The 26,733-nt window shown below is 43.2% G+C and overlaps 1 protein-coding gene and 1 long non-coding RNA gene across 5 annotated transcripts in view; both read left to right on the forward strand.

Annotated features, from left to right (window-relative positions):
* The window catches only part of NRP1 (neuropilin 1), a 146,965-nt gene extending 144,119 nt beyond the window's left edge, over positions 1-2,846 (forward strand). For all 4 annotated transcript variants that reach the window (XM_010859885.1, XM_010859886.1, XM_010859887.1 and 1 more), the window contains exon 17: positions 6-2,846. In XM_010859885.1, coding sequence (XP_010858187.1) covers positions 6-295 — 290 coding nt within the window. In that variant the 3' untranslated portion in view covers positions 296-2,846. The remainder of the gene's footprint in view (positions 1-5) is intronic.
* Positions 2,847-9,283: 6,437 nt separating this feature from the next.
* Positions 9,284-26,733, forward strand: part of LOC105002988 — a 93,012-nt gene continuing 75,562 nt past the window's right edge. Inside the window, exon 1 of the long non-coding RNA XR_827050.1 lies at positions 9,284-9,721. This is a non-coding gene — a long non-coding RNA (uncharacterized LOC105002988). The remainder of the gene's footprint in view (positions 9,722-26,733) is intronic.

A 26,733-nucleotide genomic window follows, 5' to 3' on the forward strand; every position in this document is an offset into this window, starting at 1 on the left:
CCCAGGGAGCACACCAGGCTATCAAGGCGCGGGAGAAGGCGATGAGAACATCTCCAGGAAGCCAGGCAACGTGCTGAAGACCCTGGACCCCATCCTCATCACCATCATCGCCATGAGTGCCCTGGGCGTCCTCCTGGGCGCCGTCTGCGGGGTCGTGCTGTACTGTGCCTGTTGGCACAACGGGATGTCAGAGAGAAACTTATCTGCCCTGGAGAACTATAACTTTGAACTCGTGGATGGCGTGAAGTTGAAAAAAGACAAACTGAATCCACAGAGTACTTACTCGGAGGCATGAAAGCAGACAAGAGGTGAGCAGGCAAGCAGGAGAGTGGAGCGGAGGACAGAGCTTGAGCTGGGGACCGGCTGATCTTTCACTGTTCAGGCTGGGAAGCGCGTTGATGACGCCAAGCCAGGTTTTTCTCAGGAGCTTCAATGAGTTTGGCCGACAGACACGGACAACTTAGCTGTGTTAACAATCGGAATCCTGTACAGTCAAGATTCTTTCTGTTGGTTTCGTTGAAATAATCGAATGCTGGTGTTGAGACCAAGTATGATTGACTTAATCATTCGAAGGACTCCCCTTTCCCCTTCTCTCTTCTCTTCCTCTTCTGGATTCTTTTCGGAAACTGTGCAAAATCCAAAATGCTGGCACCAAGTGTATTTAGCGGGGCCCCTTTGACGGACACGCTACCTGCAGCCCCAGTGCCCAGAATATATTCGAATAACCGCCTTTCAGTGGACTCCTGAAGCTGGCCTTGTGTATAATCGCCCGCGTCGTGGATAGGCAAAGAAGGAGTAGGGTGTTTTCTGTTAAAGTATACCGTAGCCTCAGTACCAGTCTAGTGTGTCAGCTCTGTTTACGAAGCAATACCGTCAGATTTCCTCGATGTTTTCCAGTGTTGTACTCAACCTTGTGCTGTGAACTCCATACAGAAAACTGTGCCATCATAAACACTGCTGGCAACTGGGTGTGATGCGGACAACCGCAACGAAGAATCCTTGGCACTGGCTAGTCTATGTCCTCTCAAGTGCCTTTTTGTTTGTACTGGTTCTCATTGTGTTACATTCACCCGCCCTGTTTTTCGCTGGTGAAAGCCCTCTTCTTGAATCAAACCCTGGGGGCCTGCTGACGAAGAAGAAAGTATATTTTAGTGTGAGATGTCAGCCTCCAGGAAGGCAAGGGCTCCGAAGATTTGGCAACGTGGCTTAATCGTTCCGCTTTTTCCGTAGTTCAATTTCATGTCTCTTGACCCTTTTGTATAAAGCTGCAATATTCTCTCTTACTGTTCTTTCATATGGAATGTATTTTCAAATGTAAACTCTTTCTCTGCTATCCCTCTGTCTTTTTTCTCTCTTAGGATTTAAGCATTTGCCATTCTTCAGAAAAGAAACTTGCAGCTTTAACCTGCTGGGAATGGCAAACAATTTTACTAGACTTTATGTTGGAAAAATAAATAAATAAGGGAAATTCCTAACTTTGCCCTCCAAAGTATAACTTTGGTTTCCTTGTTAACTGGTTAAAGTGACAGTATCTTTTTTCCTAAAGCCATTTGCTATCTATACCAATCAAAATGATCTTCAATAGAAATGTTTGCTTTCAATAGAAATAGTGGTTAAGTTGAGGGAAGAAATAATTGGCTTTCAAGTGAGACTCAAAGGGATGAAATCCCCTCAAAATCCAAAAATCAGAGATTTTTACATCCAAATACATGAAAATGACCCATGAGAACCTTCTTGTTTTGGTATTGAGTCAAGCAAGGGAAGTGGAAGAAGGAATGGTTAATTTAAGAAAGCGACCATAAATTCTGGTGCCTGGGGATGGAGTATTTTAAGATAAGAGAGGGGAAGAAAAGGAGTAAAGTCAAAACAAATGTTCTTAAAACTCCATTCAGCAAAAACCCTGAGAAAACGAGACTTAGTGAAAGCTTCTAGAAACTTCCAGCGGCTCACAGTGAGAAAGCCTGCCTTAGAGCTGGCAAGACCTAAGCCACAGAGACATAAATGTCTTATGAGGCAGCATGTGAATTAGCCCAAAGATTAGCTTTGGTTGTTTTCCATGCGTTTGTGCCCTGCCATGTAGGACAGAAGAACTTCCTCCCTCCTGCACTGCTGTAGGTCTCCCTCAAGTACATTTGTGGGGGTCACATTTGCATCATGGAGCTGAAAGTCCATTCATCCTGGTTTAATTGAAATGAGAATGCCTTTTGTTTCCAGGAAAGTATTGATCACTATGAAAGAAGAATAGATTCTAACCCCCAGGGGCATCCATTCAGCCGTTATAATCATACCCAGATGAAAGCATTAAGACTTGATTTTTTTTTTTAGGCAACAGACTTAAAGTTGTCCTCAGCCAAGGAAAAATGATACTGCAACTTTAAATTTTAAAGTATCTTGCACTGATAAATATATTTAAAAATTATATGTTTATAAAGTTATTAATTTGTAAAGGCAGTGTTACAAAATGTTCAGTTTATATTGTTTTAGATTGTTTCATAATTTTAAAAGGTGTAAAATAACATATTTTTTTCTTTATTGAGATCTATAAATCTTTCTGTAGTAAAATGTTTTCATTTTACTGGTATATTATTGCTTCATGTTTTGTACCATCATAAAATTTTGTGCAAATTTTTTTTACAGAAATTTTTATTTTCTATGACAATATGACACTTGTAAATTGTTGTTTCAAAATGAACAGCGAAGCCTTAACTTTAAACGACATTTGTATTCTCAGACACTGAGTTGCATAAAACAACCACATAGAACTGAACTGTAACTTAAATTCCAAACTATGACTACTACATTCCAAAGAAACAGTTGAATTAAACATTTTCATAAAATATCCTAAACCTGATGGCTTTTATTATATTAGCTTTGTTATTGTTAAAGAAATTGGTATTATTCCAGCATCAAATAACTTTCACGATTTTTTTAAGTTCTTTTTTTAAAATAATATCCTAATAAGGAGAGAAGATTAAGAAAACATTTCCTGAAAGTAGGACATCAACCCAAATTGGACACTTGTCAAGATAAGGCATAAAGAATTTGGCCTTATAAATGGAAATTTTTCAACTCCAAATCATGTGTCAAATGTTTCTATATTCCATTTAGTAAAGTTTTTTGTTTTTAATGAAATTCCCATATGTCTGTTGGTAAGTTTTGTTCTTATAGAAAATAGGTAATAAACCGGATAGTGTTTATGCATGCAGCTGTGCTAAATTTCATTAGAGGGCAAAGCTAAGCATGGCATTGCAGCTGGCTACTTGGTAATTCTTAGAAAATTTTGAGTCCATCCGGGACCAAACTAACAGTAGTATAGTAATAATAATAATTACAATAACAAAGATGAGAAGGGTGGAATCAAAGCATGCTCTATAGGATAGAGTACCATTCATGAACCAACAGTTCTTGCCTTACCTTCCTCTGATTATAGGAACATTTAATTCTGAAGCATAGGAAATCTATGCTATTCAGAAGGTGGACTGCTCTGCACAGCTCTTCCCAGTGAATCAATATTCCTACTTTTCTCTGGACACTGATGTCTTTGGCATCTTCAAAGTTTTAACTAACAAGAGAACATGTGCCCTACTCAGTGGAGTTTGAGGTTTCTCTGCTTAAAGAAAGGGTTTCCCTGATGGCTCATCAGGTAAAGAATCTGTCTGCAATGCAGGAAAACACAAGAGATGTGGGTTCAGTTCCTGGATTGGGAAGATCCCCTAGAGGAGGAAAATGGCAACCAACTCTAGTATTCTTGCCTGAAAAACCCCATGGATAGAGGAGGCAGAGCTGGGTATTCACTTTACTGAATTTAAATTCTATTTATGTTCATGGATGTACCCAGAAAACATGATGACTTATGATGAATCTACCAGAATTAATCCAGAGATACTTTCCGAATTAAGGGCCATAGATTCATGGGTTCTGTTTCCTTGTTTGAGAAACCTTAAACATAAATGCTTTCAACCCATTTCTTATCCCTAGTTAGCTGCTAAGCTAGGCTTTTCTTCCTGGGTTTAAGGAGCTAAATCACGGTATAATTCTTCACAAAGTCAAGAACAAAATATGTCATAAAGATTGAAACATTTAACTTAAAACATGAAAATTATTTATCATCCCATCTCCTGTCTTCTGTGGTAACATATTAATCACCACTTAGGCTGGATTGTACTTTATCTTTTTGCAAATCAGAAGGATTTTGTAATACTCCATGATGTTTCTGCTTCCCAGTGATAATCAGCTGTCATGTTGCAATGAAAAGCAGTTCTGCCAGAAATTTCCCTGAACTCTATCATGAGGGAATCTTAAGCAGCTTTTCAGCTCACAGGTTGAGAAGCCAGAGGGAAGGAACTTCGAACTAAGTAGAACACAGCACCAAGAAGCGAATGAGACCAGTGTGATCTCTGGCATTATTTTTTTAATATTCCAAAGAAACATTGCAAAGTTATACAAATAAGAGCATTATATTATCACACACACGTCACTTCTTAATAGCACTAAAGATCCCATGAACCAGTTATATCATTTCAGGAGAGAAGGAATAAACTCTGTGGGAAACTTCTATGGTAATGATGCTATACTTCTTTATATTGAGAACATTCTACTTTCACAGCAGCTCTGGGAGCTAAGCTTTGTCATTATTCCTCTTTATAAATGAGGAATCCAAAATTTAGGCAAGTTGAAGGGTGAATCCAGGATGGATCTGGTCTCATCTCCCCCTCCATTCCTCCTATCACACCATAACCCTGCCTGCATGAGCATGAGAAGCCCTCACAGAGGGCCTGGCTACTCAAGCCAGTAGCAGCAGCATCCCCTGAAAGTCTCTTAGAAAAGCAGAGTCTCAGAACATGCCCCAGACACGCTGAGTCCTTTTAACAAGATCCCTGGATGACTCACATGCCCATCCATTTGGGTCTGAGAAGCACTGACCAGCCTGCAGGTTTACTATGCCAGATACTCCAGAGTTTACCTGGTGGTTTGAGGACACTCCAAGACAGGGAACACACCTACAGATTCTCAAAGCACGTTACAAAAGAGTCTGAGCAGCCTGGAAAACAGTAAAATTGGAAAAGTGGAAATCTCATTCACTGAGCCTAGAAGCATGTTGCTGGTGAGGACCCTACATGTGGACTTCTCTGAGAGGAAGAGATAATGCCTCATGAAGTATGTTGCTTGATGAAACATTTAAACTGCTATAGAGAAAAGCAAATGGGACTTGCCAGGTGGTGCTAGTGGTAAAGAACCTATCTGCCAATGCAGGAGATGCAAGAGACTTGGGTTCAATTCTTGGTTGGGAAGATCCCCTGGAGGAGGGCATGGCAACCCACTCCAGTATTCTTGCCTGGAGAATCCCATGGACAGAGGAGCCTGCAGGGCTATAGTCCATAGGGTCGCAAAGAGTCAGACATGACTGAAGCGACTTAGTACACATGCAGCACTAAGCAAACACTCTGTTACTCATCAGTGTGATTAGGAGGAAAGGAGGAGGATCCATTTGTGAAGAGCCAAATCCTTCTGTTCAAAAGAAGTTGCCTCATTCATCACACACAGTTTACTGCTTTCCAAAGGTGCTGAAATCCTGACTGGTGTTAAAATCATGAATGGTAAAATAAAGGTTCCATGAGCCAATTCTATCATCTTATCTAAAATCCTGAGTGGTGAAACTAGGTTGAACCCAATTTAATCTTGCTTCAATAATTTCTAATCTTGTTTCTTGGGGTCCTTATTACAAATAAGCAAGAAACTCTCGGGTAATAGTTTTGCTGCCCAACAGTGACTCCCAAAAGAAGGTTTTTCTATACAGAAAGATGGTCTTTCTAGGCCATATAGAAGGGTACCTATTATGATGTAGGGGTTCAATAAATGTGTAACATTCATAACCAAAGGTGGTTTGGTCACTAAGTCATGTCCAACTCTTGGGACTCCATGGACTGTAGCCCACCAGGTTCCTCTGTCCATGGGATTTTCAAGGCAAGAATACTGGAGTCGTTTGCCATTTCCTTCTCCAGGGGATCTTTCTGACCCAGAGATCAAACCTGGGTCCCTTGCCCTGCAGGCACATTCTTTACCAACTGACTGAATTTTATTAATATCACTGCCCTATTAATAGAGTTGGAAATCTCTTGCTCTGGCAGAATGTTGGGTTGAAATGGACCTGTTCTCTGGTGATGGTATTATAACAGAGCTTCACCCTTCAGCAGCTTGAATGAGACAACTTGCCAGGATAGAGAGTAGGTCTGGTCTCTGGGATGCTCCTTTCAGTGATTTGAGCATCTCCCCTGCCCATCACTTTTAATGTCAGTTAATTAACACCCTCTTCAAGGCTCCATCAACATCTTGCAGAGAGGTGGTGCTGGCAACACTAATGGTCTTGATGTAATCCTGTCGGGAAAGCATTCTATGGCTTATTAGGCTATTGTTGCTCTAATTTCATCCAACTTCTGAAAAATTTCAACATTGACTAAATTGCTTCTTGACTTTGAATATGCGATTCTATTTAAAGCAGATTCGATCATTACCCTCAGATCATTTGCAAAATTTCTGCTGTTATTCATGCCTTCTATCTAAAAAGACCTGATATTTAGAATCTTAGACATAATTTTTCTTGGGTCATCTTTTAATTTTATGTATATTCAAGCTACCTAAGTTCCAATGAATTATGAGAAGAAATACTCTGTCATCCAAATAACATCCTTTTGATTTATTTCCTGTATTTATTAGAAAGTTTGGTTGTTTGGAGAGATCCACGCAGTGACCCAGCTTGGTTTTGGTCCCTGTCCCTTAAGCACCCAGAGCTCGGACAACGGATGTGAGTGCTTCAGCTAATCAGCAAGTGCATTATTAATCTACTCTATGAAAACTTCTTAACTCCTTATCATCATGACCACTGCAATTTTCCGTATGCTTACTGTGTACCAAACTTTACTGGATGTTTCCACTAACACTTAAAACAATCTTATGAATTGAGGTTACAACAGCTGAGGTACAGGATTTCCCTGGTGGTCCAGTGGTTAAGAATCTACCTGTCAATGGAGGGGACACAGGTTTGATACCTGCTCTGGGAGAATCCCACACACCACAAGGCAACTAAACCCATGCGCCACAACTATTGAAGCCCACACTGTAGAGCCCATGCTCTGCAACAAAAGAAGCCACAGCAATGATAAACCCATGCACTGCAACTATAGAGCATCCCCCTCTCACCACTAGAGAAAGCCCATACATAGCAACAAAGACGCAGCATAGCCAAAAGTAAATAATTTTTTTAAATAATAAAAAACTTAAAAAAAAAAAACCAGGTCAAATTATACCCAGAGTGCAATCCCATATCTGCTCCCTATTTCTTCTTTCCATACAAATTATCACCTTTTTGTTTACTATATACCTTACTCATTTATTTTATTATCAATGAAATTAAAAGATGCTTACTCCTTGGAAGAAAAGTTATGACCAACCTAGATAGCATATTGAAAAGCAGAGACATTACTTTGCCAACAAAGGTCTGTCTAGTCAAGGCCATGGTTTTTCCAGTGGTCATGTATGGATGTGAGAGTTGGACTGTGAAGAAAGCTGAGCGCCAAAGAATTGATGCTTTTGAACTGTTGTGTTGGAGAAGACTCTTGAGAGTCCCTTGGACTGCAAGGAGATCCAACCAGTCCATTCTAAAGGAGATCAGCCCTGGGATTTCTTTGGAGGGAATGATGCTAAAGCTGAAACTCCAGAACTTTGGCCACCTCATGCGAAGAGTTGACTCATTTGAAAAGACTCTGATGCTGGGAGGGATTGGGGGCAGGAGAAGGGGACGACAGAGGATGAGATGGCTAGGTGGCATCACTGACTCGATGGACGTGAGTCTGAGTGAACTCCGGGAGTTGGTGATGGACAGGGAGGCCTGGTGTGCTGCAATTCATGGGGTTGCAAAGAGTTGGACACGACTGAGCGACTGAACTGAACTGAGCTGAACTGATACTGAAAAGTGAAAAAAAATGAGTGTTAGCCGCTCAGTCGTGTCCAACATTTTGCAACCCCATGGACTGTAGCCCGCCAGGCTCCTCTGTCCATGGAATTCTCCAGGCAAGAATACTGGAGTGGGTAGCCATTCCCTTCTCCAGGGAATCTTCCTGACCCAGGGATCAAATCCAGGTCTCCTGTATTGCGGGCAGATTCTTCACCATCTGAACCACCAGGGGCACCAGGGAAGCCCCACTAATACTGCTGCTGCTGCTAAGTCACTTCAGTCGTGTCCGACTCTGTGTGACCCCAGAGACGGCAGCCCACCAGGCTCCCCTGTCCCTGGGATTCTCCAGGCAAGAACACTGGAGTGGGTTGCCATTTCCTTCTGCAATGTATGAAAGTGAAAAGTGAAAGTGAAGGCGCTCAGTCATGTCCGACCCTTAGCGATCCCATGGACTGCAGCCTACCAGGCTCCTCCATCCATGGGATTTTCCAGGCAAGAGTACTGGAGTGGGGTGCCATTGCCTTCTCCACCACTAATACTAATAGAATGCAAATTCCACGTGGACAGCGACTTTTTGTGTTTAGTTCCCTGCAGTTTCCACAGCACATAGAATAGCTCCTGTCACACTATAGGTCCTAAATAAGTATTGTTGAATGAAGAAGCCATGGTGATTGGTTGGAAAAAGAGAACTTCAGTGGAAATGGGAAATGAGGGGGAATTTTCTGGGCAGGTTTAACCTACCAGGAGTTTGTTCTGGAGCAAGAACTTAGAGGGTTCGTATATTGAGTTTTTTTCTTAAAAGACATTTCTTTCACACCCTACTGAAACAGAGCAGGACCCTATGGTCCTTGCAACTCCTGTCCTCAGCTTGCCTTTTATACGTAGAAAAACTTCAGCCAAACAATAAGTTTAATCAGAGAATTGAGAAAATACACAAAGGAAAACACTCAAATGAGACCTAGTAATAATAGTCTGGTCATTAAGCAATGTCAAGGACCTTTAGTTCCTCCTCAAGGGCACAGATAATATTCTGAGCCATATCTTGTGAACTGTCTTATAGATACTGAAACCCCCACCAGCTGAAAGAGGTTAACTACATGATGACCAGACTGCAGCCATGACAGAAGCAGCCACAGTTCTGAGAACTGAACTCAAAGAAATGGGAACAAATCAACTGTGGCACTAAAAGTTAACTGTACTTAAAACAATTAAGATGACACTGATCAGACCACCCTGTGACCAATTTCAAGAAGACAATCAGAGCCGACTGTGATGTTTCCTCCCTCCATCGATAAAAACGCTCTTGCCCTATGATTGTTAGTCAGGGGGAGCTGGCCTTTGGACAGAAGTCTGCCCTCCACCCCCACCCCCCACTCCACACACATGCAGGTTGCCAGCCTTTGAAATAAAGCAAACTTTCCTTTCTACCAATTCCGCCTCATTATCGGCTTTAGAGTGACAAGCGCCAAATCCCCACTCCCTGTCAGGTTTTTGGCTCCCGCCGTGGGGCTCTCGCGACATCTGGCTCCCAGGATTTTCCCGAGCAACGTCGCCGCCATGAGGACGCACCAGGGTGGCTGTGAGGAGCCGCTGCTCATGGCTACCTGTCCCTAGGAGAGGGGTTTGAGGGGATACTCCTAGTGGCTGCTGAAACCGTTTGCTTCGGGGATCCTCCCTGTTTCATCTCTGCCCGGCACTGGCTGTTGACTTACGCTTTTCCTTGGTGGAACGAAACATGCGTCTGGACAAACTGAAGCGCTCCAAGATGCAGTAAGTCAGTCAGTCCACTGGTGTGCAGCTGGGCAAACTTTTCTCTTCTGAGCACGAAGTTTTGTTTTTGCATTTTCCAAATGGTTCTGATGTCAGTCTGCTCTTGAGGACCTTTTGTGAGCACAGAGAGTCATTTGGGCATTTTGCTAATTGGTTCTGATGTGTGTCTGATGTTGAAGACTGTTTGTGTTGGGGAAGTGTTTGCTAGGATTTATGACCGTTCTGCTTTCTGGTGTGTGAATGTGTATTCCCTCCCTGGAAATTAATTACATCCCCCCATTAGGGGATGGGAAATTTGGTGCGGCAGAGCCAACTCATTCTTTAATTTCTTCCTTTAGTGATGAAAGTAAAAGTAGCTCTGTCTTGTCTGACTCTTTGCAACCCCATGGACTATCTAGTCCATGGGATTCTCCAGGCCAGAATACTGGAGTGGGTAGCCTTTCCCTTCTCCAGGAGATCTTCCCAACCCAGGGATCCAACCCAGGTCTCCCGTATTGCAGGCAGATTCTTTATCAGCTGAACCACAAGGGAAATCCTCCTTTAGTGATAGAATTCCCAAGTTTCACCTGCACATCTGACTTCCCAGGAGAAACACTACCTTTCCCAGCCCCCCTTGCTACTCTTTGCCCTTGTGACTACAGTTGAGCAAGTCATATGGGACAGGAAGTGATGCTTGAAACCTCAGGTTCCTAGCTTTAAAAAACAGTAATTATGCCCATTCCTTGCTCTTTTTCCCTTCACACTGACTGCCTGTGGATGTACCAGTGAAAGCCCAGTATCCCCATAATGCATAGACAGATTGACAAGCAGGAAGAATCGAGGCTCCCTGACACGTCTGTGCCACCAACCCAGATGGTTTATGTTCAGTTAGTTACATAGTTCAGTTCAGTCGCTCAGTCATGTCCGACTCTTTGTGACCCCATGAACTGCGACACGCCAGGCCTCCCTGTCCATCACCAACTCCCAGAGTTTACTCAAGCTCATGTCCATTGAGTCTGTGATGCCATCCAACTATCTCATCCTCCGTCATCTCCTTCTCCAAGAGAAATACAAATTTCTATGTTGTTTAAATCACTGATGCTTTGACATTTGTGGCTAAACCAGTATAACATCTAATAACTGATTAGATGTCAAATTTAGAACATTGAACAAAATCTTAAAATTGAGCCCAGATATGCTAACAAAGACACCAACCACCAAGATGATCTTGCCCCCCTCTTTTCTCATTTCTCATTTTGCTCACACTGTAGGTCAGATAGAGTGAGGAGAAAGTCAAGAGTTAGCCATTCTGTGTCAGAGCAAAGATATCATCCAGGCTCAGTAGTCCAAGCATAAACAGGTTAAAGAGAAGCATCTGGGCACCAGACAAATAACAGAAAACACAAAAACATCATAGAAAAAACCAAAAACACCATCTAGGAAAAACATAAGAAACCAAAGAGACAACAGTTATTTGATGTTATATATAGAATATGAATAAACAAAAACTTATAATTAGAAAATAAAATAACAGGATATGACAGAAATAGGACTTTCAAACTTAAGCCAAATGGCTGAACAAACTAGCATCATTACAGGTTTAATAAATAACTTAATAAAGAACAAAATAGTTTTGAGAACAGAATTACTGGCAGAATTTATCCATAGTAGCCAAGACAGGAATGAAACAGAGCTCTTTCTAGAGAAACCTGACCCCTAAAATTCTCTCTCATTGGTTTTAATTCCCTGATGCATGAATCCCTCCCTCAAGGACCAAACATCCCTGTTTCTGTGCAGCTTCTGGAGAAATTCTTAGACTCAGAATGGAGTGGAGGGAGCCAGGAGAAAACTCAGAGACATTAAAGTATTAAATCATGAAGAGGTGATCATCTGCGTTCCTGGCCTCCAAGAGGTTCACATTTCATTAGCTTTGGAGAAATGGTATCAGAATATGATGCAGTCCCAGTGGAACTGAAATTTGTCATTTCCTGTTGAGGAACAGCAGGTTTTTTTTTTTTTTTAATTAAGTGCTGAAGTGTCTGCATGTTACTCTAACTTCTAAGGATAAAGTACATTCATGTGTTCAGTGCTCTGGGGAAGGCTCAAGAGTGTGCAGTTGCCTTGCACATTTGAGGATGGGGTCTCCTCAGGCATTTTCACTCCTGTTACAAAGATCCTAGAAAATCAGCTGGTGGTCATCTCACCCCAAACACAAAGGAAGGAGGAACAAAATATTGTAGAGGGAACACACTAACTGAAACTGGTGGGATGACCAAAGAAGACAACAGGAGGAAAAAAACCCTTCATAAAAAGCCTTCCACGGAACCTTGGTTATTTAAGATGCTCCCATAAAAATGGTTCTGAGGGACTAATATTTTCAGGAAATGCTATATACAACTACATCCTTCTTTAAGAATCACAGCTGCTTTTATATGCTAATATACACTTTAATCTTTAATTCAGAAGGTCCCACACTTACCCACGGAAAATATCTTGTGTGCAATACTTGGACAGTTTCCCCATTCTGAGAAGTGGTTGGAAAGTAATGGACTAAGAAATAGATTTGTTTGTATGAACACAAGACAGAAACATTAGGTTAAGTTGTAGTTGGAAGCATTGCCCCAAGATGTGAAGTGGTCCTTAAGATTCTTTGTCCTAGATGAGCAAATAAATGACGGAAAAAAACCTAAGAGAATTTTTGATGCGGGAGACACAGATATGCAGGAATCATAGGGACGAAATCTCAGCCAGAATTTACAGCATGTCTCTATTCCGTACTCGCAACAAATTCTTTATGCTAATGAGCCTAGAATTATCTCCTATCATCCTCCCCCTGCTTAATCACCCTTGATTACCTCTGGTGTGCTGCTGGTAACCTCAAGTTAAACAATGCAGACAGCCCCTACCTCTTCCCAGGCTGTGACAGTGTATCATAATTGAGCCATTTCTGCCTCTCTGGTCACCCTCCTATTCTCCAAAGTGCGTCCTCTGTACATTAATCTGCTAGTTAAATATTGATAGCAAGCCTCTGCCTTAATATTTACTTTGTTGCTCCATTATTGCTATATACGGGGTGATTATTTGTTTCTGTCTTCCCAGCATGTTTAATCAGGACTGAGTCAAGCTTTCCTATGTTTAACCTTCTCGTCCAATCATAGCGGGAGAGTGTTTAGGAGAGTATTTCCAACATCAGCTCTCAAATGAGTCTCTGTGCTTGCTCATGCATGTGCCACCACAGCCAGTAGGGGTCAGAAGGGCATTTCTCTTGGGGTCAGGTGGTTGGTAGTGAGAAAGGAAAGCCCTGGAGGCTCTGTCTCAGGTTGAACATCTCTCTTTGAACATGGCCTCCTAAATGTAGTCTAATGGAGAAAGAACCAGGGTCCACCAGGTAGCTTCTGTGTTTTTCAATGGAATGTTAGCCCTGGAGCTCTTGCAGCAGCTACACTTGCTATAACAGCAGCCATCCCATCCCCACAAAGACTGTGGAAAGTGCCAAAAATAGAGACCTAGATGCCACCCCTTGTCTTGATGGGAGTCTGTTAGAAGCTCTCTGGCAAGTAACTGCACTCTCTCCATTTGCCTTGGCTGCCTCACCAACTTGTGGGGAAGTATTAAGTCATGAGTGAATGAGAAGCAACTTTGAAAATTCACTCTGCTGGGAAATAAAGATGCTTTATGGCACAGAAATGTAAATATCACCCTTGAATCAAGAGGATCCTTCTGTGTTAATTCTACGGTGTCAGTGGAAGGTTCCAACATATGTTTCTCAAACTGGAATCTGTGACCTCCCCCAGCAGAAAGGCTGCAGTTGCCTTTGGCATGTGTATATTTGGGGAGGAAATAAAAATTAAATTTTAGGCATTTTTGTGCTGCAATCAAAAGAAAAAGATTTAACAGATGTACTCTGGGCTCTTTGCAAGTAGTGGGTTGGGAATTCTCTTTCTGCCTCTCCACCCACCACCCTGATAAAATGGAGCCAAGCGAGTGAATCTTCCAGGAAGTCACTATCTGACTTTCAATTAGAGTGCCTTGCAATTTAGAGACTTTAGGTAATATTGATACCACATTAAGCACATAGTTTAAAGTTCCTCCACTGGGTGGATCCAGTGGGTGCCAGCTAGGCAAATGGTCCTTCACATCCGTAGAATGAATGAGGGTCAGCACACAGTAGTGACTTTTCCAGCTGTCTCCTACGTGGTTGTTCCCTTTCTCTAAGTCCTGGGAAATTGAAGGTTTCTGTGGCAGTAGTGACGTCTACAGGAGAAGGCAGTGGCACCCCACTCCAGTACTCTTGCCTGGAAAATCCCATGGATGGAGGAGCCTGGAAGGCTGCAGCCCATGGGGTTGCTGAGGGTCGGGCACGACTGAGCGACTTCACTTTCACTTCTCACTTTCCTGCACTGGAGAAGGAAATGGCAACCCACTCCAGTGTTCTTGCCTGGAGAATCCCAGGGACGGGGGAGCCTGGTGGGCTGCCATCTGTGGGGTCGCACAGAGTCAGACACGACTGAAGTGACTTAGCAGTAGCAGCAGTGACACCTACAGTCATAGAACCTAGAATCTGGGGACTTTTCCAATAGTCCAGCGGTTAAGACTCTGCTTTCCAATGCAAAGGATGCAAGTTGGATCCCTGGTCAGGGAACTAAGGTCACACAAGCTGCAGGGCATGGCCAAAAGTTTTTTAGAAGAAAGAAAGAAGAAAAAGACCAGAATCCAAATTGCTAACCTCCAAGAAAGCTATGTGCTTTGTGCCTGACCCATTCTTCAAAGATTTCTGATTATTTGACGTTCCTCTAGAACACTATCCCCTGTCAACCTGGCTTGCTTTTTGCTAACAATTGGAATACTCTCTCTCCTCCTGTTTGATCCTCCTTGATTGATTGCCTCAGAACTTCCAACTCAGTTTTGGAGCTCATTTTCAAATTTTCCACTTAGGATAAGCTTTCCTGCTCCCCATAAATGAGAGAGAGCCACTGTTTAGGTCCCCAAAGCATAAGCACAGACCACTTCTAGCAACATCACATAAACTTTATACTATTTGTTCACACTTTCTATATAGGTCAACCTGTAGATAATTAAATCAAGGTCATTCTAGGAAGTTCATTAGGAGTTGAACATTCCAAGAGTTTGATGCAATAAACTAGTTACAAAGGTATTGAGAAAGTTGACAAGCTCAAGAGGGGACAATGAGGCAATGCAGATTGTAATGACACTGGACAGCTGCTAGCTACCTGCTGGATGGGGCTGGAGGAATGACGGAAAAATAACTGCTATCAGAATTCAGAAACCAAGGCTACCTGGCCAGATCTGGTCCATGGGAGCTGGCACCTCTGGGTCACCACCCAAAATAGAAATGGGGATGGCTATCCTAGCATCTCCCATTCTTCATTCTACTGCTGGTGCTCCTACCACCTTGAAACTGACCTGAAGCCAGTGACTCAGAGAGCCTGGCTCAGAGACACAGCTTTCAGGGAAAGTCTAAGATTGAATCTGAAAGCAAAGAAGTAAGTGTCTGACTTGATAACTTCTCTCCCTCGGTAGATGCTGAACTTTTGTTTGGTACCCTCAGCACAAGATACTATATAAATCTGTCGAGCAAAGTACTGACTTAATGTGAGATCTATTTTCTTTGTAATCTTGTCCAAAGGGCTTATGCTTTTTTAGAAAAATAATACCAATTCTCTCAGCCTACCTTAAATCATTTTCTTTCTCTTCATCAAACTGAAAATTTCTCTTTGTCTCCCTTTAACCACGGTATTTCCATCTTTGTGGGCTTTTCACAGTTCCCACATTCCCAGCATTCCAAGGGGAAGATAAGAAGCTGCTGGTAATCTTGTTGGAAATTTGCATTGAGTTCCCTAGGGCGCTGCTCTGGAGGCCAGTCAGGCTAAGAAAGGAGCTTCTTTTGCTATCAGACACTTTTTAAGTCTTTTCATTATCAATTCACCAGTGCAGCACATAATGAGGTCTTGTAGTAGCAGACAGGGAATTCATTTCTCAGCCAAGTGGCTGAACTTGTAAGCTGCCAGATCGTGGACCATTATCTATAATTACTCCTTGGGTATTCAGCAAAGATCGTTTTCTTTGTAGAATTAAAAAAAAAAAAAAAGGCAGGTCTTGCTATAGGTTTGGTAGATTAAACTCAGGCCAAAGGAAGATGAACTGGGGTTGCTATCTTAAGAGGGGATGTTTCTCTCTTCCAGGATGAAATCATTTGCTCCCTACCTTGGCCAGAAAACCACCTTCAGTGAAGTACCTGACTATGACACGTGAATGTGTGTTGAAGTGAAATTCTCTCATTCGTGTCCGACTCTTGTGACCCCATGGACTATACAGTCCATGAAATTCTCCAGGCCACAATACTGGAGTGAGTAGCCTTTCTTTTCTCCAGGGGATCTTCCCAACCCAGGGATCAACCCAGGTCTCCCATGTTGCAGGCAGATTCTTTACCAGCTGAGCCACCAGGAAAGCCCAAATGTGTGTTTACTGGTCTCTACAACCCTGGGTTCTTTGCTATTTGTCTGCTTTTATATGTGAGTTCACTGTCCAGGAGTTTTTATTTCAGTCACAACATTTCTCAAGACTTGCTTATAAATCAGCCAGGTGCCAGATTCCTTACCCAAATGCAGAGAAAGAAAAAAATCATATGCTACTCCAGCGGGAAACAAAATCTGGAAAACTGAAATGAGCAAAAAATATGTTGCTGCTTGAGGAAGACGGGTGAGAAGGTGGCAGAGATGTGCTTGAGCCTGTTGCAGGAAGGGGGACCCCTTCCAGGGCCTGAAACTGGACTCTTGTCTAACACTTGGAAATGAATTGTCCGAGGAGACACATCTGCTGACAAAGCAAGAGGTTTTATTGGGAAAGGGCACCCAGGTGGAGAGCAGTAGGGTAAGGGAACCCAGGAGAACATCTCGGGTTTTATGGTGATGGGATTAGTTTCGGGTGGTCTTTGGCCAATCACTGTAACTCAGAGTCTTTCCTGGTGGCGCACGCATCGCTCAGCCAAGATGGATGCTAGTGAGAGGGATTCTGGGAAGTGGACGGACAGGTGGTGTCTCCTCTCGACCTTTCCTGAACTCTTCGGGTTGGTGGTGGCTTATTAGTTCCGTATTCCTTATCAGGATCTCCTGTCATAAAACAACTCATGCAAATGGTTGCTATGGTGCCTAGCCAGGGTGGGCGGTTTCAATCAGTGTGCTTCCCCTAACAAGCCCACTGGTATGAATCCATCAAAAGCTGATTATGTGGGTCTCCTCCCAACTCAGCATTCAGTGAAGTCATATCAGTAGCTTGAAACTGACCCAAGTGAGAATATTTCCACCACACAAATAGGCAAACACCACGAATTGGTGCTCTTTCCTTTTCCTTTCTTTTCTGAGATCCTGTAAAATGTTTGCCAGTGAGCCATGGGAAGGAAAGAATCTCATTTTTGCCAGCCCTTGGCCTTTGATAAGGGGCTTTCCAGGTGGCTCAGTGGTAAAAGAATCCTCTTGCCGATGTAGGAGCCATAGGAGACATGAATTCAATCCCTGGGTCAGGGGGATCCCTTGGAAAAGGAAATGACAACCCACTCCAGTATTCTTGCCTAGAAAATCCCACGGACTGAGGACTCTGGTGGGCTACAGTCCATGAGATTGCAAAGAGTCAGATGCAACTGAAGCAACGGAGCATGCATGCACACACACACACACACACACCCTACCTTTGCTGAAGCCCATCAGATAAAGACCACCATGGACACACCAGCAGGCAAACAAATTTAGGTTTATAACTTGCTACATCAAGGATGATCAAACACCACAGGATGTGGGACAGCTCATCACAGGGGAGTTGGGGTGGTGCAGAGTGATTGAAAGAAAGACTGGGGAAGAGGGAACTGCTCTGCCGTGGAGGCTGCCAGGCTGCAGGCAGTTTAGAAACCTGGAGAGCAGAACTCATCACCCAGGGGGAGGAAGGATGAGGTCGGAGGCAGTCATTGGGAATGTTATTAGGTAAGAAAAGCAGTGATTGCTCTGAGAAGGGAGGTCACTCATCATTTCCCAGCTGTGCTATTGCCCTGGGAGGCACCCCATGTGGCCTCAGCTGGGTCCCATCAGAAACTTGTTCTATTTAACTTGTGTTGGGAACATCACAGTCTGATTACTAGCAGTGCTAAGTGGACTCAGGGTCCTGTTTCCTTGGAAACTGCCAAGTTGAGATAACTGTGGAATGCTGTCTTCAAAGGCCTTATCGCCTGGTTTGGACACCAGGGCTGCTTCTGTGTCAAAGTGACCCACAGGCTCGGAGCCTCCAGGCAAGAATAGCCATCCATTCCCTCTGAAGTGAAGCAAACAACAAAGTTTTTCACTGTCTCAGATGAACAAAAGTGGTTTTCCCAGGTTCACACCTCAGCAGTCTTCACCTGCTCGCCATTGCTTATTTCACATGCACGTGTCTGGCGACTGGAGTCACAGGGGACAAGGCTGCATTTCCCCCAAACGAAGTGCCGATGGAGAGGAAGCTTTTAAGGCGTGAACAGCTTTATGTCTTAAATGCCTTTCTTCTCCAGAACGAGGCACAGAGCCTGGTACAAAGTCAGTGCCTAATAAATGCTTATGAAGTTCAGTCCTAGGGGATGGGGTTATTAGGGAGAGAAATGGGACTCTCGAGTCCAAATTGGGACTGCTGGAACCACACTGTTTAGACAGTTCTCTTCTCTGCTTGTTTACAAGCTGTTTGTTACCATTGTGATCAAGTTCCTTTTTCTGTAGCAAATATTGCTCCAACCTCTCACGGATAGGAAGGAAAAGGTGGTATCTGCAGCTGTGCCCTGTAGGTGTGGCCCTGCTGCGAATAAACATACAGCGTGACCTTCTGCAGGTCACATCCATATGGTCACAAATCCCCAGGTTTCAGCAGTGTTGCTCTTATTTTGGCCCACAAACCACCCACACCTGGATCACCTTGAACTTGCTTAAAAAACGCAAACTTCCATCCAGGGGGCACTAAGGTTTTAGAACAGCCGATCCAGATTGTATAATTTTATTTTATTTTTTCTCCCGTAAGGTCTGTTCATCTAAAAATCAATAGGAATGTATTGATTCATTCATCCCAGGACCAAAGAGGAAAAGATATTCAGGGAGCTTACAGTCTTCTGATAAACTCATCTGCCAGGACTACTTGCCTTGATCTGAGAGAGAGCTTGTTTTCCTTTATTTAGACTAAAAAGTTTTAAAAATGACATCACACTTCCTGGCCAACAATCAGAATTGCTAATATTTACAAGCTAAGCTGTTCGCAAGCTCAGAGGGTGGGAGTTGGTGCTTGGGAGTGGGTTAGTGCTTGCAGTAAGCCAGGTTTTCTAGCCTCCTCCACCACAGTCCACTCCCCAAGTCCCGACCCTCAGCTGTTAGTTCAGTGCAGAGTCTGGCACCCAGTCCTTGGCCCCACCTGACTGGCCCCCCAGAGGGCCTGTTTCTCCTGTCCCTTCCAAACTCTAAGCTGCTCCCTGTACAGGGTAGGATCTCACCTGCTCAAAGGCCAGCAGTGCAGGTGATGTCCTGCCTAGGGCAAACTTTGACTAATGAGGGACAAGACAGGCCGGAGCCATCCCACCTCAAATACACATGCCCACAGACTGTCCCAGGCAAGGGCCTCCCTGGAAGAGCGCCCGTAAGTAAAGAACTCAGGCTAAGACCTTGTCTCTGTGTGTGCTAAGTCATTTCAATCATCTCCGACTCTGTGCGACACTGTGGACTGTAGCCCGCCAGGCTCCTCTGTCCATGGGATTCTCTAGGCAAGAATACTGGAGTGGGTTGCCATGCCCTCCTCCAGGGGATCTTCCCGACCCAGGAATCGAATGCTTGTCTCTGGCATCTTATGTATTGGCAGGTGGGTTCTTTACCTCTAGCACCACCTGGGATGCTTTCTCCCCAATTTGTCTATTAAAATACTTTAAATGTGTAGCTTTGGCATTATGAGTAACCATGACCATCTCTGCCTTGACATCAAGGATGGTACTTTGCTCATATTTGTTTATCTAGTGCAAGGATCATGCCTTCAATAGATACTCAATAAGTGTGTATTTTGGAGAAGGCAATGGCACCCCACTCCAGTACTCTTGCCTGGAAAATCCCATGGATGGAGGAGCCTGGTGGGCTGCAGTCCATGGGATCTCGAGGAGTCGGACACGACTGAGCAACGTCACTTTCACTTTTCACTTTCCTGTATTGGAGAAGGAAATGGCAACCCACTCCAGTGTTCTTGCCTGGAGAATCCCAGGGATGGCGGAGCCTGGTGGGCTGCCGTCTGTGGGGTCGCACAGAGTCGGACACGACTGAAGCGACTTAGCAGCAGCAGCAGCAGCAAGTGTGTATTTAATTGAATAATTCAAAGTCTCTGCCCTCAGGAGACTTGCAATCAGAATTGCCAGGTACCTGGTGCCATCCTTGAAATGAGCTTGGCCCCCTCAACCATCACATACCTGAGCTACCCTGTGAGATCATACAACATCAGAAGTGAAAAGTGGGAGAGAAGAGAACAAAAGAGGTGATCGATTATAAATTTCAGAGTTCCAAAATGAACTGCTGAAGGGACTGTGATTGTCCTGCTGTCCAGGGCTATGGTAGTCACTGGTGTACCACAGGGCTGGTGAATCTCCTCCATACAAGAGCAACCAGCTGAAGTCTTTCAGAGGCTCAACCCATACAAGCACATCTCTGATTTTAATATGCAAATCATATAACCTTATCTTTCGAGGAAATTTTCTATTTCACAAATCTTCATAAATTGAGAATATGCTGGTTAATTTACATTTTTTATCAAACACAGATGTTTGCATCACACACAGCTTTCAAAAAAATCCAATCAAACGATCTAGGCATGGTCCCCAGAGTTAACTATAATCAGTTCTTTTGATTTCCCTCAAGTGTTTACAGTCACATTTCTAAATTATATATTGCTATTTCTAATTCTTGGTTTGTCAGTTTAGACATTAACTATTAAATCCCACCATGGTGTATAAGAACTTACCTCTCACCACCCACCTCCCCCATCCCTGCTGCTTTTTTCCACCCTCCCAACTCAGGTTAATCACAGTATTGAGTTATATCAGTAGTCAACCAGGTATCCATATACAATTATCCTTCACTACTGAGCCCATCGGGCTTTCCTGGTGGCTCAGATGGTAAAGAATCTGCTTGCAGTGCACGAGAGGTGGGTTCAATCCCTGGGTCAGGAAAAAGAAGGAAATGGCAACCCACTCCAGCATTCTTGCCTAGAGAATTTCATAGACAGAGGAGTCTGGCGGGCTACAGTTCCTGGGGTCACAGAGAGTCAGACAAGACTGAGTGACTTTCACACACTGAGCCAGTGAGCACGCAGGTCAATATTCCTTTCACACACAGTTCTTTCCCAGGGGTCAATAATTACTCCATTCAGTTCATTTGCCTGGTTTTGTTTGTATGGATCCCAGTTTCTCTTCAGACATTCCAGTAATTCTGCCACATGTATTTGTGTGTCCAGGTCACTCTCTCCCCCCAGCCACAGTTCTGTACGAACACAGCACAGGCTCCCTCAGCGATAGTTAACTGAGCCCCTGCCCTCCTTGGACAGATTTACCTTGGGGTCCTCTGTTCTTAGGTGATTTACTGTCCAGTAAATTTCAGGATAGAACTAAGGCTTTGCTGGCACATAGGGCCTCAAATTTTCCATTTCCCTAGGAAGCTATTGGTGGATGAACTCTGCCAAAGGAGAGGGTAAACCAAAACACAGAAAGTCAGAGGCCAAGGATATTCCAGGGCCTCAAAACGAGGAGAATAAAGAAAGGAAGCTGAGTCATTTGTCACTTCTCTGGACTCCTCCCCTTCTGGGACAGACTCTCATGCTGTCCTGGGAGCAGATGATCCCAGGTACCCACACATCAAATCCCCACAATGTACGCTCTAAATATCTTACAGCTCTAAATGCCAGTTCAGTTCAGTCGCTCAGTCGTGTCCGAATCTTTGTGACCCCATGAATTGCAGCATGCCAGGCCTCCCTGTCTATCACCAGCTCCCGGAGTCCACCCAAACTCATCTTCATCAAGTCGGTGATGCCATCCAGCCATCTCATCCTCTGTCGTCCCCTTCTCCTCCTGCCCTCAATCTTTCCCAGCATCAGGGTCTTTTCAAATGAGTTAGCTCTTTGCATCAGGTGGCCAGAGTATTGGAGTTTCAGCCTCAGCATCAGTCCTTCCAATGAACACCCAGGACTGATCTTCTTTAGGATGGACTGGTTGGACCTCCTTGCAGTCCAAGGGACTCTCAAGGGTCTTCTCCACCACCACAGTTCAAAAGCATCAATTCTTCGGTGCTCAGCTTTCTTCACAGTCCAACTCTCACATCCATACATGACCACTAGAAAAACCATATGCCAGTTACACCTCCATAAAGCTGAAATTTAAGAAAAGGGAACTGAAAACGCCTTTTATAAAGTGATGGCAAAGACCCTTTCCTAGTCTGACAGGCCAACAGAGGAGGGCCTTAGGGAACAAATAATCTTACAAGGATTTAGCGCAGCCTGCAACAAGGTTACCTGCACATTCTTACCAAGTTTTTAGAATTTGCCCCTGTGATCTGTGTCTCCAAACTCTGCGTCACTGCAGAAACACCAGTGCTGTCCCCCTTCCAGTCCTTTGTGTGTGACATGTTTTCTGAAATCTTTTAGGGTCATTTCATTACCCCAGTTTCACGACACTGTGCCCTGTGCAGGCTTTTCTTTAGCCCTTGGTGTGTTGCTCTAAGTCCATCATGGGCCCTTTTGATCTAGACAACATCACACCCTTCAGTTCTAGGAAATTTTCTTGTATTAATCCTTTGATGATTGTATGCACTCTATTTTCTGTTTCTGGAACTCCTGGGAATTAGACACAGAACTTCCTGATTCAATCTATAATTTTCTAGATCTTCATTTCTTTTACTCCATTTGTCCTTTTATTTATTTTTTTCTGGGATATTTCCTATCTTCTCTTCTAATTTTTCTAATAAGATATTAGAAGAAGGGGTGTCCTAGTTTTAATTTCCGTGATCGCTTTCTTATCCTTATTTTTTCTCCTTTTCTTTATTTTTCTAAATTCTGATAAAATACATGTAACATGGGCTTCCCTGCTGACTCAGCAATAAAGGATCCACCTGCCAATGCAGGAAACGAAGGTTCAGTTCCTGGGTTGGGAAGATCCCTCGAAGGAGGAACTGGCAACCCAGTATTCTTGCCTAGGAAATTCCCTGGACAGAAGAGCCTGGCGGGCTGCAGTCCATGGGATTGCAAAAAATCAGATATGATTCAGCAACTGAAACAACAACCACAACAATATATAAGCATTTTCCATTTTAACCATTTATGTGTAATTCAGTGGTACAAGTATACATAGTGTTTTTAACCACCACCATTATCCATTTTCAGAATTTTTTCATCATCCACACCAAAGCTCAGTCCCCTGTAAACAATAACTCCCCATTCATGCCCCCACTCCCTCCCAATGGCACTGGGCAACCAACATTCTACTTTCTGGTACCTCATATGAGTGGGATCATGAAATATTTAATCTTTTGCGCCTGACTTAGTAATAGATCCCCTAGCATAAATGTTTCCTTGTTACAGCATGTGTCAGAATGTCACTCCTTTTTAAGGCTGAATTATATTCCACTGTACGTATATCCATTTGTCTATCAATGAACATTTGAGTTGTTTCTCCTTTTGGCTATTGTGAGTAATGCTGCTGTGAACACTGGTATACAAATATTTTTGTGTACACTGGTGCACAAATATGTTCAAGTCTCTGCTTCTAGTTGTCAGGAGTCTATAACTCAGAGTGGATGCTGGATCATATGATGATTCTGTTTAATTTGGGGGAACTGTCATAATGTTCTTCACCGTGGCAGCGCCATTTTACCTTCCTAAATTCACAACAGGTTCATCATTGTTTACTGACTTTTTTAAAAAACAATAACCCTCCTAACAGATGTGAAGTAGTGTCACATTGTGGTTTTGATTTGCATTTTCCTAATAATTTGCAACGTTAGATAACTTTTCATGAACTCATTGGCCATTTGTATATCTTCTTTGGAGAAATGCCTTTTGAAGTACTTGTAAACCAAGTTGTTTGGGATTTTTTTTGTCAAGTTTTAAGAGTTCTTTACATATTCTGGATTTTAATCCTTATCAGGTATGTGATTTGCAAATATTTTCCCCATTCTGTGGGTTCTCTTTTCATTTTCTGATAGTGTCATTTGATGTACAAAACTTTTGATCAAGTCTAATTTATCTATTTTTTTTTCCTTTTACTGCCTGTGCTTTTGGTGTATATCTTATTCTTTTTTTTTCACAGTAATGGATTCTAGTTTCAATGGAAAAGCATTGCTTATCTTGCAAGCATGTTAATACCAAGTTTGTTTTCTTCTGTTCCCTACATTATCTCTGTTTTCTTCAGTGTCACTATTTCTGTTTTTTTGTTGTTGTTGTTTTGTTTTTGTTTCACAGAGATCTTCCCTAAATGCTCATAAGCTTTAGCAGTTTCTTGGATTTAAAGGTAGGGTACTAAAAGCCTGATGGGACTTCACTGGGCATGAGCGATGGTGGCCAGAACAAAATAGAGGGCTTTACTTTAAGATGATGACACAGCAACCCAGCCTTTTTAAGGGAAGAATGCCCAAATGTCAATACATGCAAGCATTCCTCTGGGGCCCTCAAATTCCTCCATAGATGAATTTTCTATCATCTGACCTCCTGCTTTCTGGACATTTGGCTAGCAGTCCCACAGGAGGAGAGTGGGGGAGGGGGATATTTGAAGCTGTCATACTTTATAAACACATTTATCGGTTTCATTTGGATTCTTCTGTAACATACACCTGAATGAACTTTTCGGCCAAACCAAGACTTAATCTCCTTGTTCCCAGGTGTGTCCTTCTCCACTTTGTCCCTCTTTACATCTTTGTCTGATGTCTTGAAATTCAGAGCCTCTCAACTTCAGTTTTCCCAAGGAAGAATCAGCTTCTAGTTCTTGATAGGAGGGGAACACAAGAGAGGGGAACTTGCCTGGGGGCCTCACCATTCTTCAGGTAGACCTTCTACCTGCTTTCCTATTACAGCACCTTTCTCAGTCTACTCAGGCTGCTGGAACAGGATACAATAGACCAAGGGCTGATGAATAACAGAAATTTAGTTCTCATGGTTCTAGAGGCTGGATATCTGAGATTAGGGTACCTGGATGGTCAGGTCCTGGTGAGACCACTGACTTCTTGTGTCCTCACCTGGCAGAGAGCAGAGGTAGTCTTAAAAGAGCATTAATCTTGCTGGGTAGAGCTCTAGCCTCACACCCTCCCCAAGGCCCCAGCTCCTAATACCATCCCATCAGGGAGTTAGAGTTTCAACATATGAATTTGGGGAGAACACAGACATTCAGTCTATACTAGTATCTCATCCACAGACTGTCTCAGAGCAATATCTTGTACCTCCCTGGTCTGTGCTTCCTTGGATGCAAACCAGCTCACCTTTCTATGACATCTCCTCTCAGGGAATCTAGGTTTTAGGTTTTAGCTCTCTCTGTTTTCCTAAGGCTTTGCCACTTCTGTGGGCTTCTTCACTCCCCAGGAATGTATTGCAATCCTTTGCCTATTGTTGCCTTCTACTGCCTTGGAGAATGTGTCTTTTGTATTCCTTTGTTGGCATATTGGGAGAAAAAAAAAGAAATACACAAAGTCGATCTACTTTGTCTCACCAGAAGAGTCCCTTGCGTCTTCCCGAATATTCCTGTGTGTCCCTTTCTTTGTAATGGCTGTAGTTTAGTATTTCCCAAATTTTGAGGAACAGTGGTTACATGGGCTGTTAATAAAGATAATATAAATAAAGGCTCCCACAGCAAACGAAGCGTGGGAGATGTTAGGCCATAGACATCTTCCAGCAAGGACATTATCTTTCAAACAAGTGCAGGAGCACTCCTCAAGGAATGGCTTCAGAGCCAGAGTCAATTCCACATAAGAAAACCATTCTCACTGCATATCACACACACACAAACACACACACACACACACACACACACACATTTTTATTAGATGGGAACCAGATTTCGCTCTAAATTATTTTAGAGCTAAAGTATTAAGAAAAAAAAAAAAACGAAGATCATGGCATCTGGTCCCATCACTTCATAGCAAATAGATGGGGAAACAATACAAACAGCAACAGATTTTATTTTCTTGGGCTCCAAAATCACTGCAGACAGCTACTGCAGCCATGAAATTAAAAGACTCTTGCTCCTTGAAAGAAAAGCTATGACAAACCTAGACAGCATATTAAAAAGCAGAGACATCACTTTACTGACAAATTTCCATATAGTCAAAGCTATGGTTTTTTTCAGTAGTTATGTACGGATGTGAGAGTTGAACCATAAACAAGGCTGGGCACCAAAGAATTGATGCTTTCCAACTGTGGAGCTGGAGAAGACTCGTGAGAGTCCCTTGGACAGCAAGGAGATCAAACCAGTCAATCCTAAAGGAAATCAGTCCTGAACATTCATTGGAAGGACTGAAGCTCAAGCTGAAGCTCCAATATTTTGGCCACTTGATGCGAAGAGCCGACTCCTTGGAAAAGACCCTGATGCTGGGAAAGGTTGAGGGCAGGAAAAGAAGAGGGCGACGGAGGAGGAGATGGTTGAATGGCATCATTAACTCAATGGACATGAGTTAGAGCAAACTCCAGGAGATAGTGAAGGACAGGGAAGTCTGGCTTGCTGCAGTCTATGGGGTGGCAAAGAGTCGACAAAGAACGACAAAAGTATTCAATGAGAATATGCTTTAGCCTCTGAAGAGGAATTCCGAGAATGTTTCAAGTAATGACACAGTCAGTTTAAGTCCAGAGCCACCCACGATAAGTACTTAGAAAGGGACAGCACATAGCTGAATGCAGATGCCCATTTTTGAATATTGTTCAAGTCTTCTGATTTTATGGCCACTTCTTATACACTCAAATGAGACACATCCTGCCCTGTGGTTTCCAACTTCCTAGAAAAACAACAATTA

This window comes from Bison bison, unplaced genomic scaffold (genome assembly GCF_000754665.1).
Source record: "Bison bison bison isolate TAMUID 2011002044 unplaced genomic scaffold, Bison_UMD1.0 scf7180017864461, whole genome shotgun sequence".
Classification (NCBI taxonomy): Eukaryota; Metazoa; Chordata; class Mammalia; order Artiodactyla; family Bovidae; genus Bison; species Bison bison.